The sequence below is a fragment of the Phocoena phocoena genome, chromosome 8 (assembly GCF_963924675.1).
Source record: "Phocoena phocoena chromosome 8, mPhoPho1.1, whole genome shotgun sequence".
Taxonomy (NCBI): domain Eukaryota; kingdom Metazoa; phylum Chordata; class Mammalia; order Artiodactyla; family Phocoenidae; genus Phocoena; species Phocoena phocoena.
The window spans coordinates 33,467,007-33,493,022 of record NC_089226.1 but is presented as its reverse complement, the minus strand read 5'-3'; the positions used below and the strand labels follow the sequence as shown (position 1 = coordinate 33,493,022).

The window sequence follows — 26,016 nt, the reverse complement described above, 5'->3', positions numbered from 1 at the left end:
TATTAATTTTTTTTTTTATATATCAATCTATATACAGTACAGTTGTTGAACTCTTGGTTTTAATAGTTTTGTGGTAGGAACTTCTGGTTTTTCTATGTAGATAAATACCAACATGTTAGTGGTTTCTCTTTTCTTTTTTCCGACACTTTCTAGATATATCCTTGGAGCACACTGTTAAACTCTGTGCTTTAGTTGTTTCATCTGTAAAACAAGGATAATCAGTACCCACATCAAAGGGTTGTTGTGAGGAATAAATGAGATAATAAAGGAGACATACTTATAACACAGTGCTTGGTGCATAATAAACGGCCAACAAGTATTGATTGTTGTTATTATTTGTGTTTTACACTGACTTAAATTCTCTAAGATAAAATTACCTTGATCTTTATAATACATTTTCCCTTTTCCTATCAGTCTAATGAGCTGTTTTCCTGTTTACTTAGAGATATATGCCTTTATCACAGTTTTAACCCACTCCAGGCTTTTAACCACACAATATTTAAATGAAATTTCCTTCTTCATGTACCTTTTCTCAGAACCCTCTAGTTTTCTTTTTATCTTATGGACAGCCTCCACAATTAATTAGATTAATTTTACTTTTTTCTGAATTTTCTATTTTTCTCTCTCTTATATTGGTTTCCTTCCTCCCTTTGCTTGCTCGTTTCTTGAAGCACATCCTCAAGTTGCTATCTCAGAATGGGTGCATGGGAGAGAGTTGTTTTTATACATATTAATTGTAATATTGTGATCATTGTATATGTAAACACTTTGGTTTTAGTGTCTTCTTAATAATTGACTGGTTATAGTATAAGGCTTTCCATATTGCTATATACTCATTGTAATTATTTTTAGTGACTAGTTGTACCACGTTGGGTCATAATCTTAATCATTCTCATACTGTGGAATGTTTTGGTGCTTTTGAACTTCTGTGAATGTAGCTTTTCATCCTTTTTGGTCATTTCAGGGGAAATAGTATGAGCCTAAGCTCCTTCAGATAGTTTTATACCTAAAACACTTATTGATGTCATTTTTTAAATTCCTTCTTTTTTCTTCTCTTTCCTATCTTCTTTTCTCTCTTTTCATTTCTTTTTTCTCTTTCCTGCTTTTTCTTTAAATTTTACTTTTAAAGTTAGCTAAGAATTTTTAAAAAATAATTAATGTGTAAAGGCATAAAAGTAGTAAATTGAATATATAAAATATTTTTTAATAGGCATGGAATCATCACATTGCAAGCCTTTTCAGAAGCTAATCGGAAACTCTGGCTTGAAGCCATGGATGGGAAGGAACCGGTAGGGATATGACATATTCTGTAATTTAGATTTTATTGTTCTAATAATTGCAAAGTACATCTGAAAAAAATTTTATATGTCTATAGTGTATTTGAAAATATTAAAATAGCAAATAGAGGAGTAGAGACTCTTACTGTTTTCCTAGTGTTGCGTCACTGGCACATAACACCAACTTCTTAATTCATTTCCCCAGGGGACTTCCAGGACTAATTTAAAACCCTAAAATTACTTTAAAAAATTACGTATTATCATTAATTTGGCTACATTGATTAGATTATTTTATTTAGTTAATAATTCTTGAGTGCCCACTCTGCAAGGCTTGTGCTAGGCTTTATGATCAACATGATGAACACGTTTCAGGGAAAGAACTAATCCTGGTCCTAGACCATTGTTTAAAAATCTCCTTTGCTAAAACTGTTTGTGGCTTAACATTTTCCCTCTATCCAGATCCCCATTTTTATAATAGTTATTTTGATGTTGACATAATTTACTTAAAATTATCAGGGAGGCTTATATAAAAAAGGGAATAAATCATTGATAACTTTTGTGAAGAACACTGCAATAAATGATTAGAGGCATGAGCACACAGAGCAAATAGGATGCACCAGCCTGTCCCTTGAAAACTATCTTTTAAATGGCAGAGAACCTGTGACCATTCTTCTGAAAAGTACCTATGCAACAACACAGCTACACAAAGTGTGGTCCCCAGACTGAGTCCATCCTACAAACCGTTACCAGGCTACAATAAGATGAGTGCAGAGATTATGATTAAGCATCTGGAAAATTTTATAGCAATGAGAAGTCATTTTACATCTGTTGAATTTAATAATAAAAAATTTGGACTCTGCATCTATTCTTTATTATGTGTATTACCTTTAAATTTTATTGTAATTTATAAAAATGTCAGTCAGTGACAGATTAAAAATTAAAAACAAAGGAGATTGGTTCTTTACCACTAACAGTTGAGGAGCAAGCCCTGACCTAGAAGAAATTTAGAAGACAGTGTGATAGCTCAACAAGTACAAGTTAGGATTGTACACACTGAGAAAAAAACGCTAAGCAGATAATTTAAGGAAGGAACAATCAGGTGAAATCCATCATGAGATACTTCCTGAAGAAGGGAAATTATGCATCATGTTGGAGAATAGAATAAGATGCTTAGATCAGAGGGAAAGAGGTAAAACTTTGCCCAGGGCAGGACAGCCGGGGATGGAAAGGAGTGGGAGGCTTGGAAGTCAGGCTGGGGAGATGGCATTGTGGACACAGTAGTTGTAAGACCTTGAAATCAAGACACTCCCTTTGTGTATCAATGTACCAATATCACCCTGGTAATCTTCTGTGCTGGGTCATTAATTGCAAGTAACTGACTGACTTCCTTTGTTTTTTAGATTTATACTCTGCCTGCGATTATTAGCAAGAAAGAAGAAAGTAAGTCATTCTAATAATTATTTCAAATGTTATCACATAGATTTTTTTTTAGTTGAAGTACCATGTTAGTTTCAGGTGTACAACATAGTAATTTAATCTTTGTATACACTGTGAAGTGATTACCGCAATAAGTCTAGTACCACCTGTCACCATACGATTGTCCCCCTTCATCCATTTCACCCACCCTCCAACCCCCTTCCCTTCTGATAACCATGAATCTGTTCTCTATATCTGAGTTTGGTTTCATTTTCTTTGTTTGTTTTGTTTTGTATATTCCACATATAAGTAAAATCATATGGTATTTGTCTTTCTCTGACTTACTTCACTTAGCATAATGCCTTTGAGGTCCCTCCATGTTCTTGCAAATGGCAAAGTTTCCTTTTTTGCAGCTGAGTAGTTGTCCATTGCGTATATATAGCATGTCTTCTTTATCCAGTCCTCCACCAATGGAAATTTAGGTTATATCCATATCTTGGGTATTGTAAATAATGCTGCAATGAACATAGCAGTGTATATATCTTTTTGAATTAGTGTTTTCATTTTCTTTGGATAAATACCCAGAAGTAGAATAGCTGGATCATATGGTAGCTCTGTTCTTAAACTTCGAAGTACCTTTTTACTATTTTCCATAGTGGCTGCACCAATATACTTTCCCACCAATAGTGTACAGAGTTTCTCTTCTCTCCACATCCTCTACAAAACTTGTTATTTCTTGTCTTTTTGATGATAGCCATTATAGCAGGTGGGAGGTGATATTTCATTGTGGTTTTGATTTGTATTTCTCTGATGATTAGTGGTGTTGAACATCTTTTCATGTGCCTGTGGGCCGTCTGTATGTGTTTTGGAAAAAATATCTACATAGATCCTCTGCCCATTTTTTAATCAAATTGTTTTTCACTATTGAGTTGTTTGAATTCTTTATATATTTTGGATATTAACTCCTTATCATATATGATTTGCAAATATTTTCTCCCATTCAGTAGGTCACCACTACATTTTGCTGATGGTTTCCTTTGCTGTGCAGAAGCTTTTCTTTTTTTTTTTTTTTTAATTTTTTTTAGTTTTTTGCCATACACGGGCCTCTCACTGTTGTGGCCTCTCCCCTTGCGGAGCACAGGCTCCGGACGCGCAGGCTCAGCGGCCATGGCTCACGGGCCCAGCCGCTCCGCGGCATGTGGGATCTTCCTGGACCGGGGCACAAACCCGCGTCCCCTGCATCGGCAGGCGGACTCTCAACCACTGCGCCACCAGGGAAGCCCTGCAGAAGCTTTTCTGTTTGATGTAGTCCCACTTGTTTATTTTTACTTTTGTTGCCTTTGCTTTTGGGGTCAGATTCAAAAATTCCATGCCAACACTGATATCAAGGAGCTCATTGCCTATGTTTTCTTCTAAAAGTTTTATGGATTCAGGACTATTTTAAGTTTTAATCCATTTTGAGTTGATTTTTGTGTGTGGAATAAGATAGTGGTCTAGATTCATTTCTTTGCATGTGTCTGTCCAGTTTTCCTAGCACCATTTATTGAAGAGACTGTCTTTTTCCCACGGTATATTCTTTACTCCTTTGTCATAAATTATTTATTCATATATATATATATATATATATATATATATATATATATATATATATATATATGAGTTTATTTCTGGGCCCTCTACTCTGTTCCATTGATTTATGCATCTGTTTTTATGCCAATACCATACTGTATTGATTACTATAACTTTATAGTTTAGTTTGCAATCAGGGAGTTTGATACCTTCACCTTTTTTTTTTTTCTTTGACTTTTTTTTTTTTTTTTGGTTTGTTTTTCTCATGATTCTTTTGTCTATTCAGGGTCTTTCATGGTTCCATACAATTTTAGAATTATTAATTCTACTTCTGTGATAAATGATAGGGATTACATTGAATCTGCAGATTGCCTTGGGTAGTATGGTCATTTTAATGATACTCATTTTTCCAATTCATAAGCATGGTATACCTTTCCATTTGTTTGTGTCATCTTAAATTTCTTTCATCAGTGTCTTAGAGTTTTCAATGTACATCTTTCACCTCCTTGGTTAAATTTATTACTGGATATTTTACTCTTTTTGATGCAGTTGTAAATGGGATTGTTTTCCTAGTTACCTTTTCTGATATTTTGTAATTAGTGTATAAAAAGGCAACAGATTTCTGTATATTGATTTTGTATCCTGAAACTTTACTGAATTCATTTATTAGTTCTAAGAGGTTTTTTTGGTGGAGTCTATAGTTTGTTTTCTCTATACAGTATCATGCCATCTGCAAATAGTGACATTTTTTCTTCTTCCTTTCCAATTGGGATTCCTTTTTTTTTAGCCTAATTTCTGTGTCTAGGACTTCAAATATTATGTTGAACAAAAGTAGTGAGAGTTGACATCCTTCTATAGTTCCTAATCTTAAAGGAAAAGCTTTCATCTTTTCACCATTGAATATGATATTGCCTGTGGACTTGTCATATATGGCCTTTATTATGTCAATGTATGTTCCCTCTATACCCACTGTGTTGAGAGTTTTCATCATAATTGGAAGTTGAATTTTGTCAGATGCTTTCTCTGCATCTATGGAAATGATCATATGATTTTTATTCTTCATTTTGTAAATGTATGTATCATGTTTATTGATTTGTGGATGTTGAACTAGCCTTGCATCCTTGGAATAAGTCTCACTTGATCATGTTGTATGATTCTTTTTATATATTGTTGAATTCAGTTTGCTGATATTTTGTTGAAGATTTTTACATCTATTTTCATCAGGGGTATTGGTTTTCTTTTTTGTGGTGCCCTTGTCTGATTTTGGTATCAGAATAATGCTGGCTACATAAAATGAGTTTGGAAATGTTCCCTCTTCTTCAATTTTTGGATGAGTTTGAGAAGGATAGGTATTGAATCTTTGGATGTTTGATAGACTCCATGGGTGACACTCTCCGATCCTGTACTTTTGTTTGTTGGGATTTTTTTGCAATCTCTTTACTAATAATCAGTCTATTCAGATATTTTATTTCTTTATAATTAAGTCTTGGAAGATAATATGTTTCTATATTCTAGGTTATCCAATTTGTTGGCATATAATTGTTCTTAGTAGTCTCTCATGATCCTTTGTATTTCTCTGGTATCGGTTGTAATTTCTCCTCTTTCATTTTCGACTACTTATTTGAGCCCTCTCTCTTTTATTCTTGGTTATTCTAGCTAAAGATTTGTCCATTTTGTTTATCTTTTCAAAGAACTACCTCTTGGTTTCATTGATTTTTTAAAAATTTTTTTTAGTCTCTGTTTTATTTATTTTCACACTGATCTTTATTATTTCCTTCCTTCTACTACCTTTGGACTTCATTCTTCTTTTTCTATGTACTTTAGGTTTAAAGTTAGATTGTTTGAGATTTGTCTTTTTTCTTTAGGTAGGCCTGTATTGCTATAAACTTCCCTCTTACAACAGCTTTTGCTTTGTCCCATAGATTTTGGAATGTTGTATTTCCATTTTCATTGTTCATATTATTTATTGATTTCCCCTCGGATTTCTTATAACCCATTGGTTGTTCAGTAGCATGTTATTTAATCTCCACGTATTTGTGATTTTTCCAGTTTTCTTCTTGTAGGTCTAGTTTTATACCATTGTGGTTGTAAAAGATGTTTTATATGATTTCAGTCTTCTTAAATTTATTGAGATTTGTTTTGTGGCATAAAATGTAATCTATCCTGGAGAATGTTCCATGTGCACTTGAGAAGAATGTGTACTCTGCTGCTTTTGGATGGTATGTTCTATATGTGTCTATTAAGTATATCTGGTCTAATATGCTGTTTAAAGCCATTGTTTCCTTATTTTCTGTCTGGATAATCTGTCCATTAATGGAAGTAGGGTGTTAAAGTCCCCTACTATTATTGTATTGCTGTCAGGTTCTCCCCTTAGGTCTGGTAATATCTGCTTTCTATATTAAGGTACTCCTATGTTGTTTCATATATATTTTAAAATGTTATAACCTCTTGTTGGAGTGACTCCTTTATCATTCTGTAATGCCCTTCTTTGTCTTTTATTACAGTCTTTGTTTTAAAGTCTGTTTTGTCTGATATAAGTATAGCTACACCAGTTTTTCTTTTGTTTTTGTTTTGTTTCCTTTTCTTTTTTCATCCCTTCACTTTCAGCCTGCTTGTGTCCTTAGATCTGAACTGAATCTCTTGTAGGCAACATATAATTGTGTCTTGTTCTTTAATCCATTCAGCCACTCTATGGCTTTTGATTGGAGAATTTTGTCCATTTAAATTTAAAGTAGTTATTAACAAGTATGTACTTATTGCCATTTTGCAACTTGTTTTCTGGCTGTTTTTATAGTTCTTCTCTGTTCCTTTCTTTTCTTGCTCTCTTCCTTTGTGGTTTGATGACTTTCTTTCATGTTGTCTGTAGATTTCTTTCTCATTATCTTTAGTGTATCTACTATAAGTTTTTGGTTTGTGGTTTCCATGAGCTTCATATATAGAAAAACTATGTGTGTGTGTGTGTGTGTGTGTAGTACTCTGTTATAAGCTGATAGCAACTTAAGTTTGGACACATTCTAAAAACTGTACATTTTTACTTCTCCCACTCTCATTTCATGTTTTTGATGTTATATTTACATCTTGTCTTTGTATCCCTTAATTATTGTAGTTACAGTTAACTTTACTACTTTTGTCTTTTAACCTTTATACTAGCTTTATAAATGGTTAATCCACTAACTTTACTATATATTTGCCTTTACCAATGAGATTTTGACTTTTCTATGTTTTCTTGTTACTATTTAATACCCTTATTTTTCGTCTTGAAGAAGTCCCTTTAACATTTCTTGTAAGGCAGATTAGGTGTTGATGATCTCCTTTAGCTTTTGCTTCTGTAGAAAACTCTTTATCTCTCCTTCAGTTCTGAATGATAACCTTGCCTGTAGAATATTTTTGGTTGAAAGTTTTTTCTTTTCAACACTTTAAATATATTGTGCCATTCCCTTCTGGACTTTAAATTTTTTGCTGAATGATCAGATGTTAATCTCATGGAGCTTCCTTTATATGTAACAAGTTGTTTTTCTCTCGCTTCTTTTATGATTCTCTCCTTGTATTTAACTTTTGACATTTTAATTGTAATGTGCTTGTTTTGGATCTCTTTGGGTTCATCTTATTTGGAATTCTCTGTGCTTCCTTGACTTCAATGTCTGTTTCTTTCCCCCAGTTAGGGATGTTTTTAGCCATTATTTTGTCAAATAAATTTTCTTCCCCTTTTTGTATCTATTCTCCTTCTGGGGCCCCTACAATGAGAATATTATTCCTCTTGATGTTGCACCATAGGTCTCTTAAGTAATCTTTTTTTTTTTTCCTTCTGATCTGCTAGGATGAATTCCACTGTCCTGTCTTCCAGGTTGCTGATCCTTTCTGCTTCATCTAATCTGCTATCGAAACCCTCTAGTGTATTTTTCTTTTCAGTTACAGTATTCTTCAGCTCCATGATTTATTTTTGGTACTTTTATTTTCTAACTCTTTGCAGAAGTTCTCATTGTGTTCATCTTTTCTTCCAAGAGGTCAGTGAGCATCTCTATGTCCATTACTTTAAACTCTTTAGCAGGTAAATTACCTCCATTTCAGCAAGGGTTTTTTTCCTGGATTTTTATCTTTTCTTTTGTTTGGGACATATTCCTCTGTTTCTCATTTTGCTTATCTCTCTGTGTTTGTTTCTACATATTAGGCAATACAGTTACCTCTCCCAGTCTTGAAGGAGTGGCCCTGTGTAGGAGATGAACCTGATTTTTCAACCCTGCCCTAACTGTTTGTTGTCTCTGGAACATTTGTAATTATCTAAGCAGTTTAATTTTTTTTCTTGATAAGTCCCAGAGGTTGTGCCAAGACCTATCAGTGTTCCAAAGGGAGGGTTCTAATTCCACACCTAGTTTCAGGCTGTTTGGAATGAAGACCCTCAGGTAGCAGCTTTTAAAGAACACATATATATATATAGTATTGTGTGACCATGGTTGTAACTCCCTACTGGCCTCAAGACCAGGTGATTTGGAGGTGGCCCCTTGGTGACAGTTGCAAAAGACAGGGCTCCAAATGAGTGCATAAACTCCTCTCTGGGAGGTACAGTTGATCTGTCATGAGGCCAAGGGATAGTGCAAAGGTGGCATCCCTCAGTCTATATTCCCCCAGAGCTCCTCCATAGCTTCTAGATGTGTGGTAAACTTGAAGTCTTCCCCTCAGGCTTAAGCTCTGGGACAAGTAAATAGGGTTTTTTCACAGGAAGTCTGGGGGTGTGTTTCAGTATGCTGTCAGTATCTTAGGGGTGGTTCCGTACCATAAACTGTCTCCTCAATTATTTCAGAGCCATAAGGCCCAGAAATGCAAGCCTCCCTGGACACCATAGCCAGGTGCTCAAGGGCTCTCTCGTACGTGGAATGCATGTGCCTGCTGGCTTCATTGGGCCACAAGAGAGCCTGGGGTGGGACTGCTGGCTGCAGTGGTGCTACAGAAGCACATGATGTCACAGTGAGGCTGATCTTGGGTGGCCTCAACCTGCAGTGGCTTGAAGCAGAATTTCGCTTGCCCAACCAGAGATTGAAGTCAGGCCATGGCAGTGAGAGTGCTGAATCCTAGCCACTAGACCATGATGAGGGACAGTGGCCAGTGACAAAGCCCCTGGCCTTGAATTCCCACAAAGAAACAGAAAGTAGTGAAACAAGTAAAGTGTTTATTAGGAGGCAGAAAGGTACATGTGAATAGACTCAGGCAGACTCAGAGAGAGTCGGACCCTCTTGGTAGTTTGAATCACTTATATGGGGAATTTCTTCTGGCCAGTCATCTTGTTTTGCCTGGCTCTGAATCTGTATTTGGTTTATCTCAAGGTCCTCCCATGTGTGCACGCACATCTCTTAGCCCAAGATGGATTCTAGCAAAGAGGCCTATGGGTAGGTTGACATCACTTATTATGGAGTGACACCCCCTCCCTTTTGACCTCCAAGGAGCCTTTCTGTGCATGTATAGTCAGGAAGGTCTCCTTGACTTCAAGAATGAAGAATATGTGGTCTCTTTATTTCTTATTGGGGCAGGGCTCAGCTTCTCCACGCTCCTGTTATTGTCTTCATCTTGTAGTATCTGTCCATAGAGGACAAACTCCAGCTGCTCAGCCTGGGGCCCATCTATCTCCTGCCTCAAGGCCACAGGAACACATGGGGGCAGTGTGAGATAACGGGCTGCAGCAGAACTACAGGGACACATGAGGGTGGGGTAAGACCCCCTGGCTTCAGGGGCACCAGAGGAGAGCGTGGAGGCAAGTCAAGTCCTTTAACTCTAGCAGTGTGGAGTGAGAGCACAAAAATGGTGCTCACCAGCACCTCTGTCCCAGGAGAAAGTCCCAAAGACCTCTATAGACCCTTTAATCTTAGCTAATGAATCTCCTTCATGTATGGTCTAGGAGCTTTTCAAACTTGGTTTTGCATTGGGTCCTGAGGTGAATGAGTCTGCACGTGAGCCCTTTAAGAGCAAACTTTTCTGTCCCCACATCCTTTTGTTGGTTTTCAAAGCCAAAAGTATTGGGCACTCATCTCTCCAGTGCAGGTTGTAAGGGTTGGGGTACCTGATGTGGTGCACAAACCCCTAACTCCTCAGGGAGAAGTTCCATATTTGTGAGATCCCTTGTGCTTGTGGGTTGCTGTGCCAGAGGTGAGGTTTTTGGTGAGACTGCGCTTCTGACTCTCCTACCCATCTTGATGTGGTCCTTTTATCCTTTGTTGTGGAGGTGCTGTTTAGCTAGTTTTCAGGTCTTTGTCAGATCCATATGTAGTTGTAGATTTGGTGTGTCCATGGGAGGAGGTGAATCCAGGATCTTCCTATACTGACATCTTAAACCAACCCCCATCATGTAGTTATTTTTATCACAGAGGTATTATGTGATATTAAAAGTTAACTCTGGAAAAATCATAGTAGTGCACCTTTGATCTGATGGTACTCAGCAAATTTGAAATTTTCATTCAGAGTTTCTCATGTTAAAACCACTAACTACTGGGCTTTATAGAAACCAAAATTATTTTATTTATTTGGCATTTATTACTTATAAGTATGTACCCTGCTTTATCCCAGAAAGAGATTTGAGGCAATTGATATTTTGTTTGATTTTCTTTTTAACGGCAATAGAGGGTTTCTTTATCTTATTTTCTCTGCTCCAATTTACAAAACTGAAGACATGAACACTGCTAATTTTAGGGGATTGTGCCCAAGATTGTGAAGTATAAGGACATTGTCATAACACGTGGGATATGTAAGAAAACATGTTGTGGCTGTATTATTACTGAATTTGTGTCAAACCATTCTGAATGAACACATTTTATGTATTTTCCATCATATTCTGAATCCTTTTTAGTCATCTGCCACCTTTAATCCTTGGTTAGTTTAGGGTATCTTCATATGTAATTTACATATACAAATTATTTGACATTTAAAATCAAATTTTATATGTTTCTAAGGTTATGTGTATATCCTTTAAAGCACTTTCAAATTTTATTTAACTCAATTGACTTTCATGATGTCTAAATTTATTTTTAAAACAGCCTTAATAAGCCTGACTTTTGGATTGTTATTAAAATACAAGTTAGAATGGAGTAACAATAAAAACTGGGAAAGCACTCATTTGAAAGTAATAAATATTGAGTGTATTCAAAAGCCTATCATTTTATCTGGATGAAATGCTTCCTAGTGATTAATTTCAGAAATTATCAAAAGAAAATGCATAATTTAAAATACCTTTAATGTTAAAGAGTTAAAATAATATTTCCAGTTTTTATTCTTGTCTTTATTTCTTTTTTGCCAATCAGAGTGATTAGTATAAAATCTTTCATTGCCCACTTTTATCTAATCAGGGAAACATTAACCAACCGATAAGAGGTTTGTAAGTACTTAATGTTCATTCTAAACAATTACCTAAAAAGTAATCTGTTGTGTAATTTGCATTTGAGTAGAGTTTGAAATGTGTTTTCTAACATTGGTTTCATTGTTCATATCCAGTATAAAGATAGTCCTTTCAAATTCAAATGAACCTACTCAAAGACAAATCCTTCCTGAAAAATAAATGAATATATATTTAAGATATTGAATAGAGCTTTTGAATGGGGACGTGATCAAGTCAATCAGAATATATTTGATACTTAATGCACCTTGGAACTAGGGTTTTTATCATAACTAGGTAATTTGAGTGAGAAAGTTATCAAATGTACTTATGCTGTGATGGAGGGAGTTTGGGCTTCTTGTAGTAAAGACCCACTCTTCTGGAAATCAGCTTTCCTGTAGTCTTAGGCACCTGAAACATCACTATGCCACCATGTGTAATTATAAATTGATACGTGTTTCAGAGAAATAGGTGTCTGAGAGTCCATGTGTTTGTATGATTTATCTCATTCTGGCTCTTGATATGATGTATCAGTTTTCCACCCAGTTCCCTGAACAGGAGGTGACAGACTCCATCTATTCTCCATAGTTCTCCATGCAGGCCTTTCCTGAGATGTGTGCTCAGCACATATTTGCTCTTATTCTTATTCAGTGCCACTAGGCTTTTATTGCCCAGGGGGAGATTTTGATCATGAAAAGAATCTTTAAATTACCTTTGCTCTATTAATAGGTAGTACTTGAAGTTATAAATCTTAAACCTATTTTTGAGTTTTATTTTTATTATTTTGTCTTAAGCCATAATTTATCTTTAATCCTATTTTTAATCAACATACAGCTCTTATTTATAAATGTACTAATTTTAAAAGTAAGTCATTTTCACTTCTTTATTTTTCCACAAATTTGATAAAATTCTCCCACTTATACATTTAATCAATCAAGCCTCTACAGACATGTCAAATTATAAATACAAAACTAGTGAATTTCATTCTCTCAAACTCAACACCCTAATGAGACAAATTTGTGATTCTGGCAGAATATAATCTTCCTAAACACCAGGCATCTTTTGTAGTCTAGTAAATTTGCTTATAAATGCAGAAAATAATACCTTTTTAAGTATTCTAAACGTTCTAAAAAGTTACATGTGAAATTGTGTAGTCATTTCAAAAGGTCTTGCTACATTGGTATAAAGCCAAGTTATCCAAAATTACACTCGTTTTGGGTTGTTTTTACACATTCTCGGAGATTCATATTTGCTTACCTGAACAGGATCAGTACTCTGTTTTAAAAGTCAAGACTATGGCATATGCCGCCAATAAAAGAAACTGAGTAGTAGAGGCACAGGATTGATTGCACCTTCTACAACTAAGCTCCCCCTTGCTGTGGGGTGGACTTTTTGGTATTGCCAATTTGCGTGAGGGAGGCTTTCTAAACATTTTCAATCCAACATGCAATGAAGTGCCTTTCCAAGTCCTCAGAATTTAATCTTTTTTTTTTTTTTTTGCGGTACGCGGGCCTCTCACTGTTGTGGCCTCTCCCGTTGTGGAGCACAGGCTCCGGATGCGCAGGCTCAGTGGCCATGGCTCATGGGCCTAGCCGCTCCGCGGCATGTGGGATCTTCCCGGACCAGGGCACGAACCTGCGTGCCCTGCATCGGCAGGTGGACTCTCAACCACTGCACCATCAGGGGAGCCCAGAATTTAATCTTTTTGCATATAATTTTGAACAATCTACTATATCAAGGCCTAAAATTTATTAATGGACTTTTGAATCTCTTCCTCAGGCTGTAATTTTACCCCTTTCTCTTTTATCATGTCTTATCAGCCACTATTTTTCCAGTGATTTAATGACTCCTAGGACATATCTTTATGCTAAACAGTATTCCAGATTCAAGCACTTGATCCTATTAAGAGTAGCATCATGTTTTCTTCCTAGTAATAGGTCCAGAATTTTATTTGTTTCAGTTCACAATTATATGCCAGTGATTGTGAAGTTCTCAAACTCTTTCTCTGATCTTGAATAAATCATGCGAGTTCATCATGTTATGAGTTCAGCATCTTGTGTCTTCTTTATGTTTGCCCCTTCCATCATTTTTCTATACATCATTTTGTTTTCTGAGATCTATGTCCCTTTTTGACACTTGACTCTCCCCCAAGGTGGCATTATGTCAATTTTAGTCTGTAACTTCTCTCACAGTTGGTATTTGAAACCAGTACCAGCCTTGATTCATTTGCCATCTTGAGAAGTGCTTCTTTATAGCCTTGGTAATTCAGATGGATTCCACTTATCTTAAATTATTCCTGTTATCCTTTGGAAACTCAGTTTTGCTGGGCATGTGTGTTTTTGAACTGTGGAAGATAACAGTCAAGCTTAGGATGGTAAAATCTAAAACTAAGATAAAAAAAAACTGTTTTGAATGTCAGCAATTGGGAGTAGTCTGTGCTTTCACTGAAAACCCTGAAAGCAACAGACAGACGAAGAACTATCTAGTGTCCTAAAATAGGGCCATACTGTGAATATACAGAGAACATAGGCTGTTCAATGGAGAGTGAAACTATGCTGTGACTGTAATGGGACTCTTTACAAGCCTAACCTGAAAAAGTCTCCCTACTTTGTGGTTACTCTTAATTTACCATTTTCAGAATCTAGATGCTGTACATGAGACTAGCATAATTTAGTAGAGAAGGAAGATTTGACTCGTCTTTATGAAAAAAGCATCAAGTTAAAAAGCTAGAGCGTTGGTCAGTTACAGGATGTTAAATCCACAGATACTTTTCTGGTTGTAAAATATACCACAGTATCCTTTTCTTGAAATTATAAGACTTTGGGAATGGATTTATTTTGAGAGTACTTACTACGCAGATTATCACTCAATTAAGATTAGAACTAAAAAAAAAAAAAAGATTAGAACTAAACTGTTCCTCAAGCCGTGCCATTGAAAATATAATTCCGCCATCTGAGCTCATTTTTCAAAGAAGCAAATTATCTGTCTTGAGACACCTTTTCTGTCATGAGACTTTCATCATGGGACTAGTTGTTAACAGGGGCAGAGGCAGTTGCCTTTTTTTCCTAGGCTTGCTTTCTCTGGCAGTGTCTCTTGGTGCCCTGAGCCTTGTCCCCACTCATACATACATTTGATTTGGTGGCTTTTCAGCTGGTCCCTCTACCCTAGGTCTGGAGAAATTGGGAATTGCGAAAGGAAAGGTTTCTAGTTCTCATTCTCTCATGTAATTCAGTTCAACGATACTCCATTTTGGAACTACTTTATTCCAATCATTGTGAATAAGAAAAAGGAAGTTCTTTCAAATGATGTTTCTGCTATTAAAAGTCACTACTCATCTGTGTAGTGGTAAAGTCTCCTAACATTCAGTTCTCATGTACAAAATCAAAGGGATTGGACTAGAAGATAATTTTATAATTTCCCAACAACTCCAAATTTCTACCACTCTGTGTTTCAGTGGCTTTTCCCATGTGTACCCAGGGAATGTATTCTCCCCAGCAACAAAGAGAAAAAGTGAACTCAATCTTATCCTTGGCAAGCGCCATCTGTCACAAATGTTTTGGCACTTCCTACTGCTATTTCGATAGCTCAGTTCTTCTCCCCAAGGCCACTGAGCAAATACAGTTCTGTTTCCATCACTGAGACCCAGGAAGAGGGTCAGAGCTCAAGTCTTCTTCATGGGCAGAGCAGAAAGAGAAAATAGTTTGGGCCGGGGCTGTGGAGAGTTAACTGCTACCTTTAGGGAAAAGAGAAAATGTCCTGTGGGAACCACAAAAGCCATTAAATGCACTCATCTTCTTTTCCTGTTTCTTTCAAGCCACGTGTAGTATGATATTAGTTGTCTGTGATAGGGGCCTTTTAATCTGAAATGGCAGACTAGAAACGTGAATTGGAAATTAAAGACAAGTGCCGCTTTGTTTTGTCAACCCTGAGAATGTATTGTAAGGCCAAGTAGATTACATCTGTAAGGACATGCTGGGTTTTTAATTACTAGGAAATTGAAGGTACAAGGACTTTTGCTTTGTTAGCTGCATGGAAAACAATTCTTTCTTTTTTTTCCTCCTCATGGCTTTTTGAATTCTGTTGAGATTAATAGCTTTTGTGCTGCTAAACTGCCTTATGGAAACTTTACTTGAGTTTCAATAAAAACTTCAGCCCTGAATAGTTGCTGGAGGGAAATAGGAATGTTTCTATTTAACTTTTGATTAATTAAATTAAGTTCTTTAGTTAGCCAATCTTCTTCTTCACCCCCAAAGGCCAGGTATCATTAATATTGTAAGATGTCAATTCCTGGGAATTTGTGGTAGTTGTATTTTGCATACCCCTCTGGTCCTCTCTACAGAGAGATACTGGGCTGGGGTAAGAGCCCTGGAGAGGAGTTGACAAAAGCAACTCCTGTTAGCTGATAAGCTCTATCCCTTGTAGAAGCCAGAGAGGGTACTTGAGCAAGCCAGCTACAAACCAATAACTAGCCAGCTATGGATCAGTAAGCACGTGTTGTCTGCCTACTCTGGGCCAGGCACTGAGCCCTGATTCAGTAGTCCGTACTTCAGACAGATGCATATGCTCCCCTCTCTACCGCTGCAGCAGGAGTACTTGCCCTCCACTAAAGAAAGAATCAAGATAAATTATCAGCTTTTAATGGTGTGATTTTGTTTAGTAAGAACCCCTTCCACTGACTTCTCATTTGAACATTAAGGAGTTCCCAGGTTTTCTTTTTTAAGCTATAGAGACCTATTTTTGCTGAATTCTCATTAGCACTAGCATACTAAGTGTAGTAACCCCTTCATGGCTTTGGAAGGTGGAAAGGTTTCCTTTACCGAATGTGTTTGTCTCTGACTTCCCTCAGAAGCACCCCTCCTTATGACTTCCTCCTCCATCACTCACTGGGAGACAGAGGGTGGTAAAGCCTGTTTAAGCTATATCGCTTTCCTCTCCTCAGACCTCAGCAAAAACTGCTGAGTGCTTGCATGAAGGCATTGTTGATCAGTAGTTTGTAAGGCAGCCATGAAGGGTGCTGCCTTTTTATATGAATGGACAAATCAGTAGCCAGAAACTCGGATAAATACCAGTTAAGCGAGGAAAAGCGAAGTGTGTGGGATTGGCTTTATTCCATTTAGTCCTTTTTTTCCATAACAATCTGTTTAAGTTGTACATGATTAAATCAGAACTGGCCAGGTTATGCTGTGGTCTCAGAGACTTAATCACAATAAAGGTTCGTCTCTTGAATATGCGATATGTCCATTCAGGTCAGCTGTGATTCTCTGATACATAACTTTTACTCTAAAACCCAAGCTCATGTAGTACCTTCTCTCTGTAACATTGATGATCTTGTACCAGAGGGGGGAAAAAAATGGCAGACTTCTGCAATACATACCAGCTCTTCCTAGCTGATGGATAATGACATTTGTGACTTCCATTTATATTTCGTTGGCTAGTGCATATCATATGATCAAGTCTGTCTTAGAGGGAGCTGAGAAACATAATCTTCCTGCAGGAAGGAGCAGCAAATATGAGTGAACAGTAATCGCAGGCTACTACAGTTCCGTTCCAATGAGAGGATGTGTTTGTTCATTGTGATTATTGAAGTTTAATGAGAGCATAGGGACATATATGTGAATATCCAACTTGTTGTCTCTTCAGTGGTCAGCTAGATTCGCAGGGCCTGAGTGGTTTATGCCTGATCTCCATTTTTTTAAAGAAATAGATCACTGTGGGCTTCCCTGGTGGTGCAGGGGTTAAGAATCCCCCTGCCAATGCAGGGGACACGGGTTCGATCCCTGGTCTGGGAAGATCCCACATGCCATGGAGCAACTAAGCCTGTGGGCCACAACTAATGAGCCTGCACTCTGGAGCCCGCAAGCCACAACTGCTGAGGCCCGCATGCCACAACAACTGAAGCCTGCGTGCCTAGAGCCTGTGCTCCGCAACAAGAGAAGACACCACAATGAGAAGTCCGCACACCACAACGAAGAGTACACCCTGCTCACCCCAACTAGAGAAAGCCCACACGCAGCAACGAAGACCCAATGCAGCCAAAAATAAATAAATAAATGTATATTAAAAAAATAGATCATTGCCCTGGCCCCACATATTTTAAAAATAAGTAATATAGTATGCCTCTGAAAAATAACACTTGTAGCAGATAGTACCTCAAGTCCCCGTGACTTCAGCCAGACCCCAAGAACACATGCGATTGACGTATGTAGATTTTATATTCTCCTCTAGCCAATAATGATGATGATGATAACAGCCAACACTTCTGCAGAACTTACTATATTCCAAGTACTATTCTAGGAGCTTTGCAAATGTTAACGTATTTCATCTGTGAATAGCCCTGTGAAGACAGTACTACTATTATCCTTACTGTATAGAAGAGGAATCTGAGGATGAGAGAGATTAAAACTGTGTCCAGTAATACAGCTGCTAATTGGGAGAGTACTGTCTCTTTCATCTGGTTAGTACTAGTGGCTGACCCTTTTTTTTTTTTTACCGTTTCTTCTTTTTCTCAGTGATGTGTGGATAGGAGCACATGGGGAAGGAAACTAGCATCTGATTATGTTTGTTCCATTGTTTTCCACTCTTCAGTGCTTTATGTGGATTTTGTCTTCATCTTACTACAACCCTTTAACATAGGTATTGTTATTTCCCTCATTTTATAGATGAAAGAACTAGAGTTCATAAAAGTTAATAGGCACACTTCCATCCACAAAGCAGTAAATAGTAGAGCTGAGATCCATCCCAGGTTTGCCTGGCTCTAAGCAAAGCTGGGTGCTACCTCTGCACCACGGAACCTCTCTATACTATTTCAGGCAATAGAAAAGGATGTTCAAAGGAAACAAAACAAAAATGCATGGTTATTTTTGCCAACACAGTGTATTTTTTCACATTTCTGAATTTATCGATAGTTTTATTTACTCACGTGAAGAGAGCTAAAGCACAAGGTCCATGGGACACATCAGGACAGTGGCACCCATGGAATGACCTGGCAGTCAGACTGAATGTTTGTAAAATTTTCTTCTTCATAATTAGCCTGTGATACTGGTTTACTAAGATAGAATGGGGTATTGCCACCAAATATCCCAGTATACCTTCAAGATATAGCCTGGTTATTACTTATTTTTCTCAAAATGGATATTTAAAGAAAATCTGTTTTTATATATCACAATTATTTTCATTCATTTAGCCAAGGGCAGGTTTTACTGAAATTTTTAAAAAATGGATTTCTCTTTCTTTTAATATTTTTTATTGAAAAGTTGAAAAATGTGACCTCAAGAACCAAATGTTATAAATGTCAGGAACTTGCAGTTTTAATTGATACAAAATGCTAGTGTATCATTTTTACCAGGGTTACATTTTTTGGCTCAGTTTCTGTTATTAAAAATGAAAATTAATAATTGATTCCTCACTTCTCCATTCGACCTGTTTTTTTCCTATGTTCAATAAATATTTTAAATTCTCTGAATATATCCATACTATAATGCTGTGCTTGGCATTTTGGGTTATTGGAAGTAAGCAATCCCTTCTTGGTGCCCAAAGAAACTCCCCTCTCATGTAGGTAGTCAGCTCTAGAAAGATGCTTGACTAATGGCCATTCATTCTTGCATGTTGATTTCACCCAAAGCATTCACTGAGTTCTGTTCCCTTGACATCAAAGGCACTGGGGACACACAAATAAATAAGCCAGTTTGTATTGGTAGCAATATATATTTTAGTTTTGGCATTTTTACATGTTTAAATCTATTTTTTATTTCTAAAAACTAATTTAAAAGATATATAAAATAGTTACAAAATCCAATGAATAAAAATGACAATTTCTACCTTCTGTTCTTTTCTTTCTTACTTGCAATTTGCATGATTTTTCTAGAGATTTTTCCTAGGAAAATAGAAACATTCATACCCTCAAATTTTATGTTTTAAGAAATTGGGTTGTATTGTCCTATAGATTACTTTTTTTTGCCTAACAATGTATAATAAATATTCTACCAAGTCAGTACCTCTAGATTTTTTTAATTTAAAAAAAATTTTTATACAATTTTTAAAGGTTACTTTCCATTTACAAAATTATTACAAAATGTTGGCTATATTCCCCATTTTGTACAATACACCCTTGAGCCTATCTTACATCCAATAGTTTGTACCTCCCACTCCTCCCCCACTAGTAGCAACTAGTTTGTTCTCTATATCTGTATCTGCTTTTTTTGTTATATTTACTAGTTTGTTGTATTTTTTAGATTCCACAGATAACCACTGGTAACCAATAGTTTGTTCTCTATATCTGTGAGTCTGCTTCTTTTTTGTTATATTGACTAGTTTGTTGTATGTTTTAGATTCCACATATAAGTGATATCATACAGTATTTGTCTATCTCTGTCTTACTTGTTTCATTTAGCATAATACCCAATTGCTGCTATTCTTTTTTATGTCTGAATAGTATTCCATTGTGTGTATATGTACCACATCTTCTTTATCCATTCATCTGCTGATGGACACTTAGGTTGTTTCCATATCTTGGCAATTGTAAATAATGCTGCAGTGAACATTGGGGTACATGTATCTTTTTGAATTAATATTTTGGGTTTTTTTGGATATATACCCAGGAGTGGAATTGCTGAGTCATATGCTAGTTCTATTTTTTAGTTTTTTGAGAAACCTCCATACTGTTCTCCACAGTGGCTGCACTAGTTTACATTCCTACCAACAGTATACAAGGATTCTGTTTTCTTTACATCCTTGGCAACAGTTGTTACTTGTGTTTTTGTTCTTTTGTTTTTTTGATGATGGCCATTCTGACAGGTATGGGATGATATCGCATTGTAGTACTTCTAGTTTTTTGATTTCTCATTTCTAATCTCAGATTTCTCAAACTTTTCAGTCAATTCAGTTTCAGTGATTTTCGTTGTCTAGGATTTCTTCAAAGTTTTTTGTCTTTCCTGGCACCTATTTTTTTAGCATAATTTTTTGATATATATTTTTCTGTCTGTGAATCTGTGTAGTTAAATGGATGTATTTAATCCACCATCTATAAATGGAAACCAGTTTTAATTTTTTATTGGTTTGAATTGTCTTCATATATTATGATTTGGGAATATTAAGAAATACAATATGTATACCACATCTGATGAAAAATTTTATTATAGTATCAAAATATTTTTAAATTTTTCCTCTGAGTGTTATTTGGTATTTTTAAATCCATTCTCTTTAAACAAGTAACCTAACTTGATCTGGCCCCCAAACCTTAAGAAAATTGAAAAATCTGAAGAAAATCTGTCAAAAAGCAATGAAAATAAATTGCTGTTTCGTAATAGAGGATCTTTGGGGGATTTTTAGCGGACTTACTAAGCATATTTTGAATTATTTTGAATATGATTCAAAATGCAATAGAATAGAACATTGAGCTTGAATTCAGGAGACCTGAGTTAAAATGTGGCTCTAGATCTTAGAACAAAGAAAAGCAGTTTTCAGCAACTTGGTGAACCATCTTAAGATTGCAAAGCTTTCTCTCTACCTCATAATGTTGTTTTGAGAATCTCATAGGAAAAAAATATGTGAATAGCTATGTAATATAATTATTAATTATATCTAATAATATAATTATTATTAGATTTATGTTTCTAATGAAGCAAGTTGATATAAAAACGTTGGTGAATGTGAACCTCCCTCCTTCACTTCTACCCCCAAATAAAAATTACTATGCTAACCAAAATATTTGACAAATTCAGTAACAACCCCTGTGCCATCAAGCCATGAAACTACAGAGCCAACTGAAGCAGGAATGCAAGTTCAGCATAAATACTTAATATGATTTTCTTCTACTTTCAGTGTACTTAAATGAAGCAGGGTTCAACTTTGTGAGAAAATGCATTCAAGCTGTGGAAACGAGAGGTCGGTGTTGCCTGATGGTACACTGTTACTGTTGTGTGGTCCCTTCTTACATAGGAACTGCTCAGAATGAGGATATACTTAGTTATTAACAGGAGATTTATTTTAAGTAATATATGAATTATAAGTTATACAAACACATAAGTAACTATACTTTGAACTTCAGTTTACCAAAATCATACTACAGACGTACTTGATTTTTAATGAATTTTCATAATATAGCCTCATTTTACTTCTTATTGATGGACTCTGTTTTTTTTCAAGCTTTAGGAAGGTAAGATTCCTAAGGAACTTGAATTCAGCTCTCCTCTTTCCCTACATTATATCTCAGAGTGATTTTAGTCATTTTCACAATTTCAGCACCTTTCCTCATTCTAGTTATGACCTCGGTCCTGAAGTCCTCTCCAGTTGCCTTTTACTTCCTGGAAAACTTGTCTAAAGCAAAACCTCCTATTGGGCTTTGGAGTTCTTTAAACTTAGATTCAAATTTTGGTGCTGCCACTTAGAAGTTTTGCGAAGTTAAGTAGGTTCCCTAAAATCTCTGAATCTGTTTCCTCACCTTTAAAGGGAAGCTATCAATTCCATCAAACTGTTCAACATGCAGGACTCTGTGACTGAGGAAACAGAGTATGAGAAATACTGATCATCCCTTTCCATCTTGGATGCTTTTTTATATTCAAGTAGTGGTGAATAAGCAGGTGTACTTCGCTATTTTGAAGCTCTTTAGACTTTCAAATCACTGTTCAATGTCTGCTCTAAGAAATATATGTCTGATGGGTGTTTCTAGGGTAGGTTTGCTAAAGTTAGACTGTAAAATTGGATACATAGCTTTCAGATTTTGTGTAGGCATATATCTGAGTTTTTAACATTTTGTACTTCAGAAGCTGTGTCTTAAGCCATTTTCTTGTGATTTTTCCTTCTCATTAGGCATCACCATTTTAGGTCTTTACCGAATAGGAGGAGTGAACTCCAAAGTTCAGAAACTCATGAATACCACATTTTGTAAGTTTTGGATGAAGCCAGTTACTTACTTAATTTTTGCATTCTTAAAGAAAATTCAAACCATAGGTTTCTTTGAGATCTAGATTATTGCTTATCTTTGAGTATTTTCAAGTCATATTTAAAATTAATATTTGTATTCAGCTCTTAAAGTCCATTGTAATAGATGAACAATCAGAATTTGAGAAGGGTCCCTTTTTATAATATTGGACTTTTCCTCAAGTATCCTTTGATTAGCTAGAGGTACAATAGGATTTATGGATGCTGGGATTCAGATTGCCTGACTTGGAATCTTAACTGGGCCCAGTTAAAAGCTTTGTGACCTTGGGTAATTTGCTTAACTTCTCTGTGCCTTCACCTCCTTATTTGTAAGCCTAATACATAGTAAGTGTGCTGTGATGTTAGCAATTAGCAAACATCTGATTTGAAAAACTATATTCCATTAGAAATCTTTGAGGTTCAGTGTCAGAGTGAGCTTTGCACCAACTCATGCAAACAACAATCCTAAAGTTAACTCCATTGGCATTCTAAGAAATACATGCCTCTCTCTGTGACCTACTTATGTTAGTATCCATTTTCTTAATGGTGTGAGTGATGTTTTGAATTGCACAGTTTAAACATCTTATTTTAATTCTTTTCAGCTCCCAAATCCCCTCCTGATATGGACATTGATATTGAACTGTGGGATAATAAGACAATAACAAGTGGGCTGAAAAACTACCTCAGGTGAGGGGGGCTTAACTCTTGCCGCTGTGCTGTGGTTTCTCAGTCACCCTCTTGGGCAGTCACCACGGATCCCAGGGAGCCCCTGTTTCTTAGCTTCACTCCTTAACACAGTTCCTTCACTTAAGGTGGAATAGCACAGGGTGGTAATGGTTATGTTTAGCGTTCTGGAACTTATATGTGCTTGTTCAAACAATACACTTAAAAGGCTGCAATAATTTATGAATACTAAATAATAATTTCTGTTTCATGTTAGATTTGAATTCGGGTTTTCATGTATTTTTTTAAGACACCACAAGTTGAATTTGAAAAAAAAAAAATTTTAACTATTGCCCCCATATCTGAGAGGGATTTTGCTCCTATGGTCCAATAGTTCTCACAAAGTTGAAAAAAAAAAAAAAATTGTCTCCCAGCCTCCCATTTTAGTACAGTGGTGGCAAGAAGTGCTCAGGGGCATTGGTATCTTTGAGGTCTGCATTTTAGAACTACCTGTAGACTCCCTGCTAGGACTTTATCAAACGCCTAATTACCCAATTCTTAAAGAAGCACTGAAAGGTCAGGGGAAATCAGAAGATACTGCCATTCTAAAATTTGCTTCATTCTCTATTGTAGGTGCCTGGCAGAACCACTGATGACTTACAAATTACACAAAGATTTTATTGTTGCTGTTAGTAAGTACATTTCCACTGGATGCATTAAAAATGATGTGGTTTTATGCTGTATTAGAGGTGTAAGTTTAAACCTGCTAGTTAACATTTTCCTGTCTATTGCTTAAGAAACTGTCATTCTCATATGTAATAGTTTACAATATGGTTATAAGAAATCACAGAGTGAACTAAAATACTTTGTTACTTAATAAGACTTTATTGGGGTGGCGAGTATGATGTCATTAGAAAGAGCTGTGAGGAATTATTCGAATTACATTTTACTTGATTGGTGAATGTCAGTTTCTTACAAGAGCAATTTCATGGTTAAATAAACAAGACCACAAATCTGTACAGTCAGTTATGCCAGTGCTTTCACTATACACATACTCACATGCTGTGCTCCTAAATCTGGAGAAAGAGTCAGATATTTTTGGCAGGCAGCAAGCACCTTTTCTCTCTTTTTATATTTCTTGATGATGATCAGATATTTATGTTGTTTCTTTAGATCTGTGACTGCCATAATGTGATATGAATAGATAGGCTTAATTCAAAATTGGGGTGGGGGGGAGGGGAAGGGGCCAGTGACAATCTTGTAACCTGAGAAGTTAGAAGTGTGTACTTGTAAAACGTTGGGCTCAAAGTGCCAGGTCGCCATCTGAGCCCATCACAACAAGTTGTAACACTTAGGAGTTGGCATTTCATTGTTAGGATGTATGAGATATGACTGTAACAAGAGTATTTTTCACAGTCTAAGAAAGAAATCAGCTGCATTAGTTTACCACACATTGTAATGTCACAGGAAGTATTGTCTACTGACAAAAGTGTCAGGTAAAGCTGAATGATCTTGGTTTTCAGTCCAGCGTACATGACTGACCACATGATCTCACAAACATCTATACTACTTAGCTTTCTCCTGAAAGCTCTGCACTCGACATCCTCTTTATAGAAATCTGTCTTTGTAAGAAGAACAAGACCTTAGAAAATATATAATCCAACCTCATTTTATTAACTAGGAAATCAGGACCCAGAGGGGGCAGATGACTTTGTCCAAGGACACTAGTAAATTCATAGCAATATCAGGACTACAAGCCAGCTTTTTTGACCCTTAACCTAGAACACTTTCTTACAAAAATTTAGTTTTATAGAAAACGGTGTTTGATCCACTTAGCTAGAATGACTCAATGAGCTGGTTGTTCTGATACAAACATTTGGTCACAAGATTTTTTTTCTTTACTTCTGTGACAAATAACGATCATATTATTCACTACCGTGATAATTAAAATGTGTCTTATGTATAAGAATTTATCTTTTGTTTGGGTCAAGGATCATAAAATTAGGTATTATTTGGGTTCAAGCAAGAGAAATCCAGCTCAGGATAAAAGGGGAGTTATTCAGAGACTAAGGGGAGTCCCTCAGAATTCCTTGGCAGAGGATGGGTCCCACCTTCCATGGCCTGCAACCAGGAACCTCAGAGTAGGAAATAGATGTTTCTCTGCTCATCCTCCCAATGCTTTTTGGAGGGTCTCTCATTTTTGTTCTTTGCTGCATATCTGCCTCATTCTTATCTTCGCTTCCAGACAGATTTTTCTTGGCTTTCTACCTGGTTTTACATGATGTGCCTTTTCACGTATCCAGCAGGCAGATCAGTTTTGGTGTCTCCATTCCAACGCCTGGGAGAAACTTCATGTCTGGCCCAACCAAAGCCAGGCTCTTTCCTTACCTCATGTACAAATAGCTGTGCCCAGAAGAGATGAAGGTCCCATAATATAAACCCTATGTGTTGGGCACTTTCTGAAGAAAGGGCTTGGCAGGGTGAGCAGTCAACCCAGAATCTGTGTATTGTAGTAAGAGACTATTAAATAGATTCCTTGTTCTGAAGCGTTAGAAGTTTCTCTAGGAGACTTGTCAACATCTTGGCTTTTGCCTTGTAGACTAGACTTGCTTTAGATGATTTTTTGCTTTTCAGATTTACCATTGTCAGCGTGGGCTTAAAAATCTACCAGGCCTTTGTTTGTGCAATAATCCTGACACCTCACAAAAATAACTCCCTGCCATCTTTGGATCTATAAAATTTGGAAAGGAATACCTGCTTCCTCTGGTTTGATGGAGTCACTTGGAGGTTTCAGTGCGTTAGAGTGTATTGTAGTACCTG

General features: G+C 36.4%; 1 protein-coding gene across 1 annotated transcript in view; it reads left to right on the top strand.

Moving 5' to 3' along the window:
* The window catches only part of ARHGAP42 (Rho GTPase activating protein 42), a 281,197-nt gene that overhangs the window by 233,360 nt on the left and 21,821 nt on the right, over positions 1 to 26,016 (top strand). Inside the window, exons 11-16 of the mRNA XM_065881548.1 lie at positions 1,211 to 1,289; positions 2,678 to 2,717; positions 21,436 to 21,498; positions 22,423 to 22,497; positions 23,136 to 23,220; positions 23,830 to 23,888. Of these exons, the coding sequence (XP_065737620.1) occupies positions 1,211 to 1,289; positions 2,678 to 2,717; positions 21,436 to 21,498; positions 22,423 to 22,497; positions 23,136 to 23,220; positions 23,830 to 23,888 (401 nt within the window). The remainder of the gene's footprint in view (positions 1 to 1,210; positions 1,290 to 2,677; positions 2,718 to 21,435; positions 21,499 to 22,422; positions 22,498 to 23,135; positions 23,221 to 23,829; positions 23,889 to 26,016) is intronic.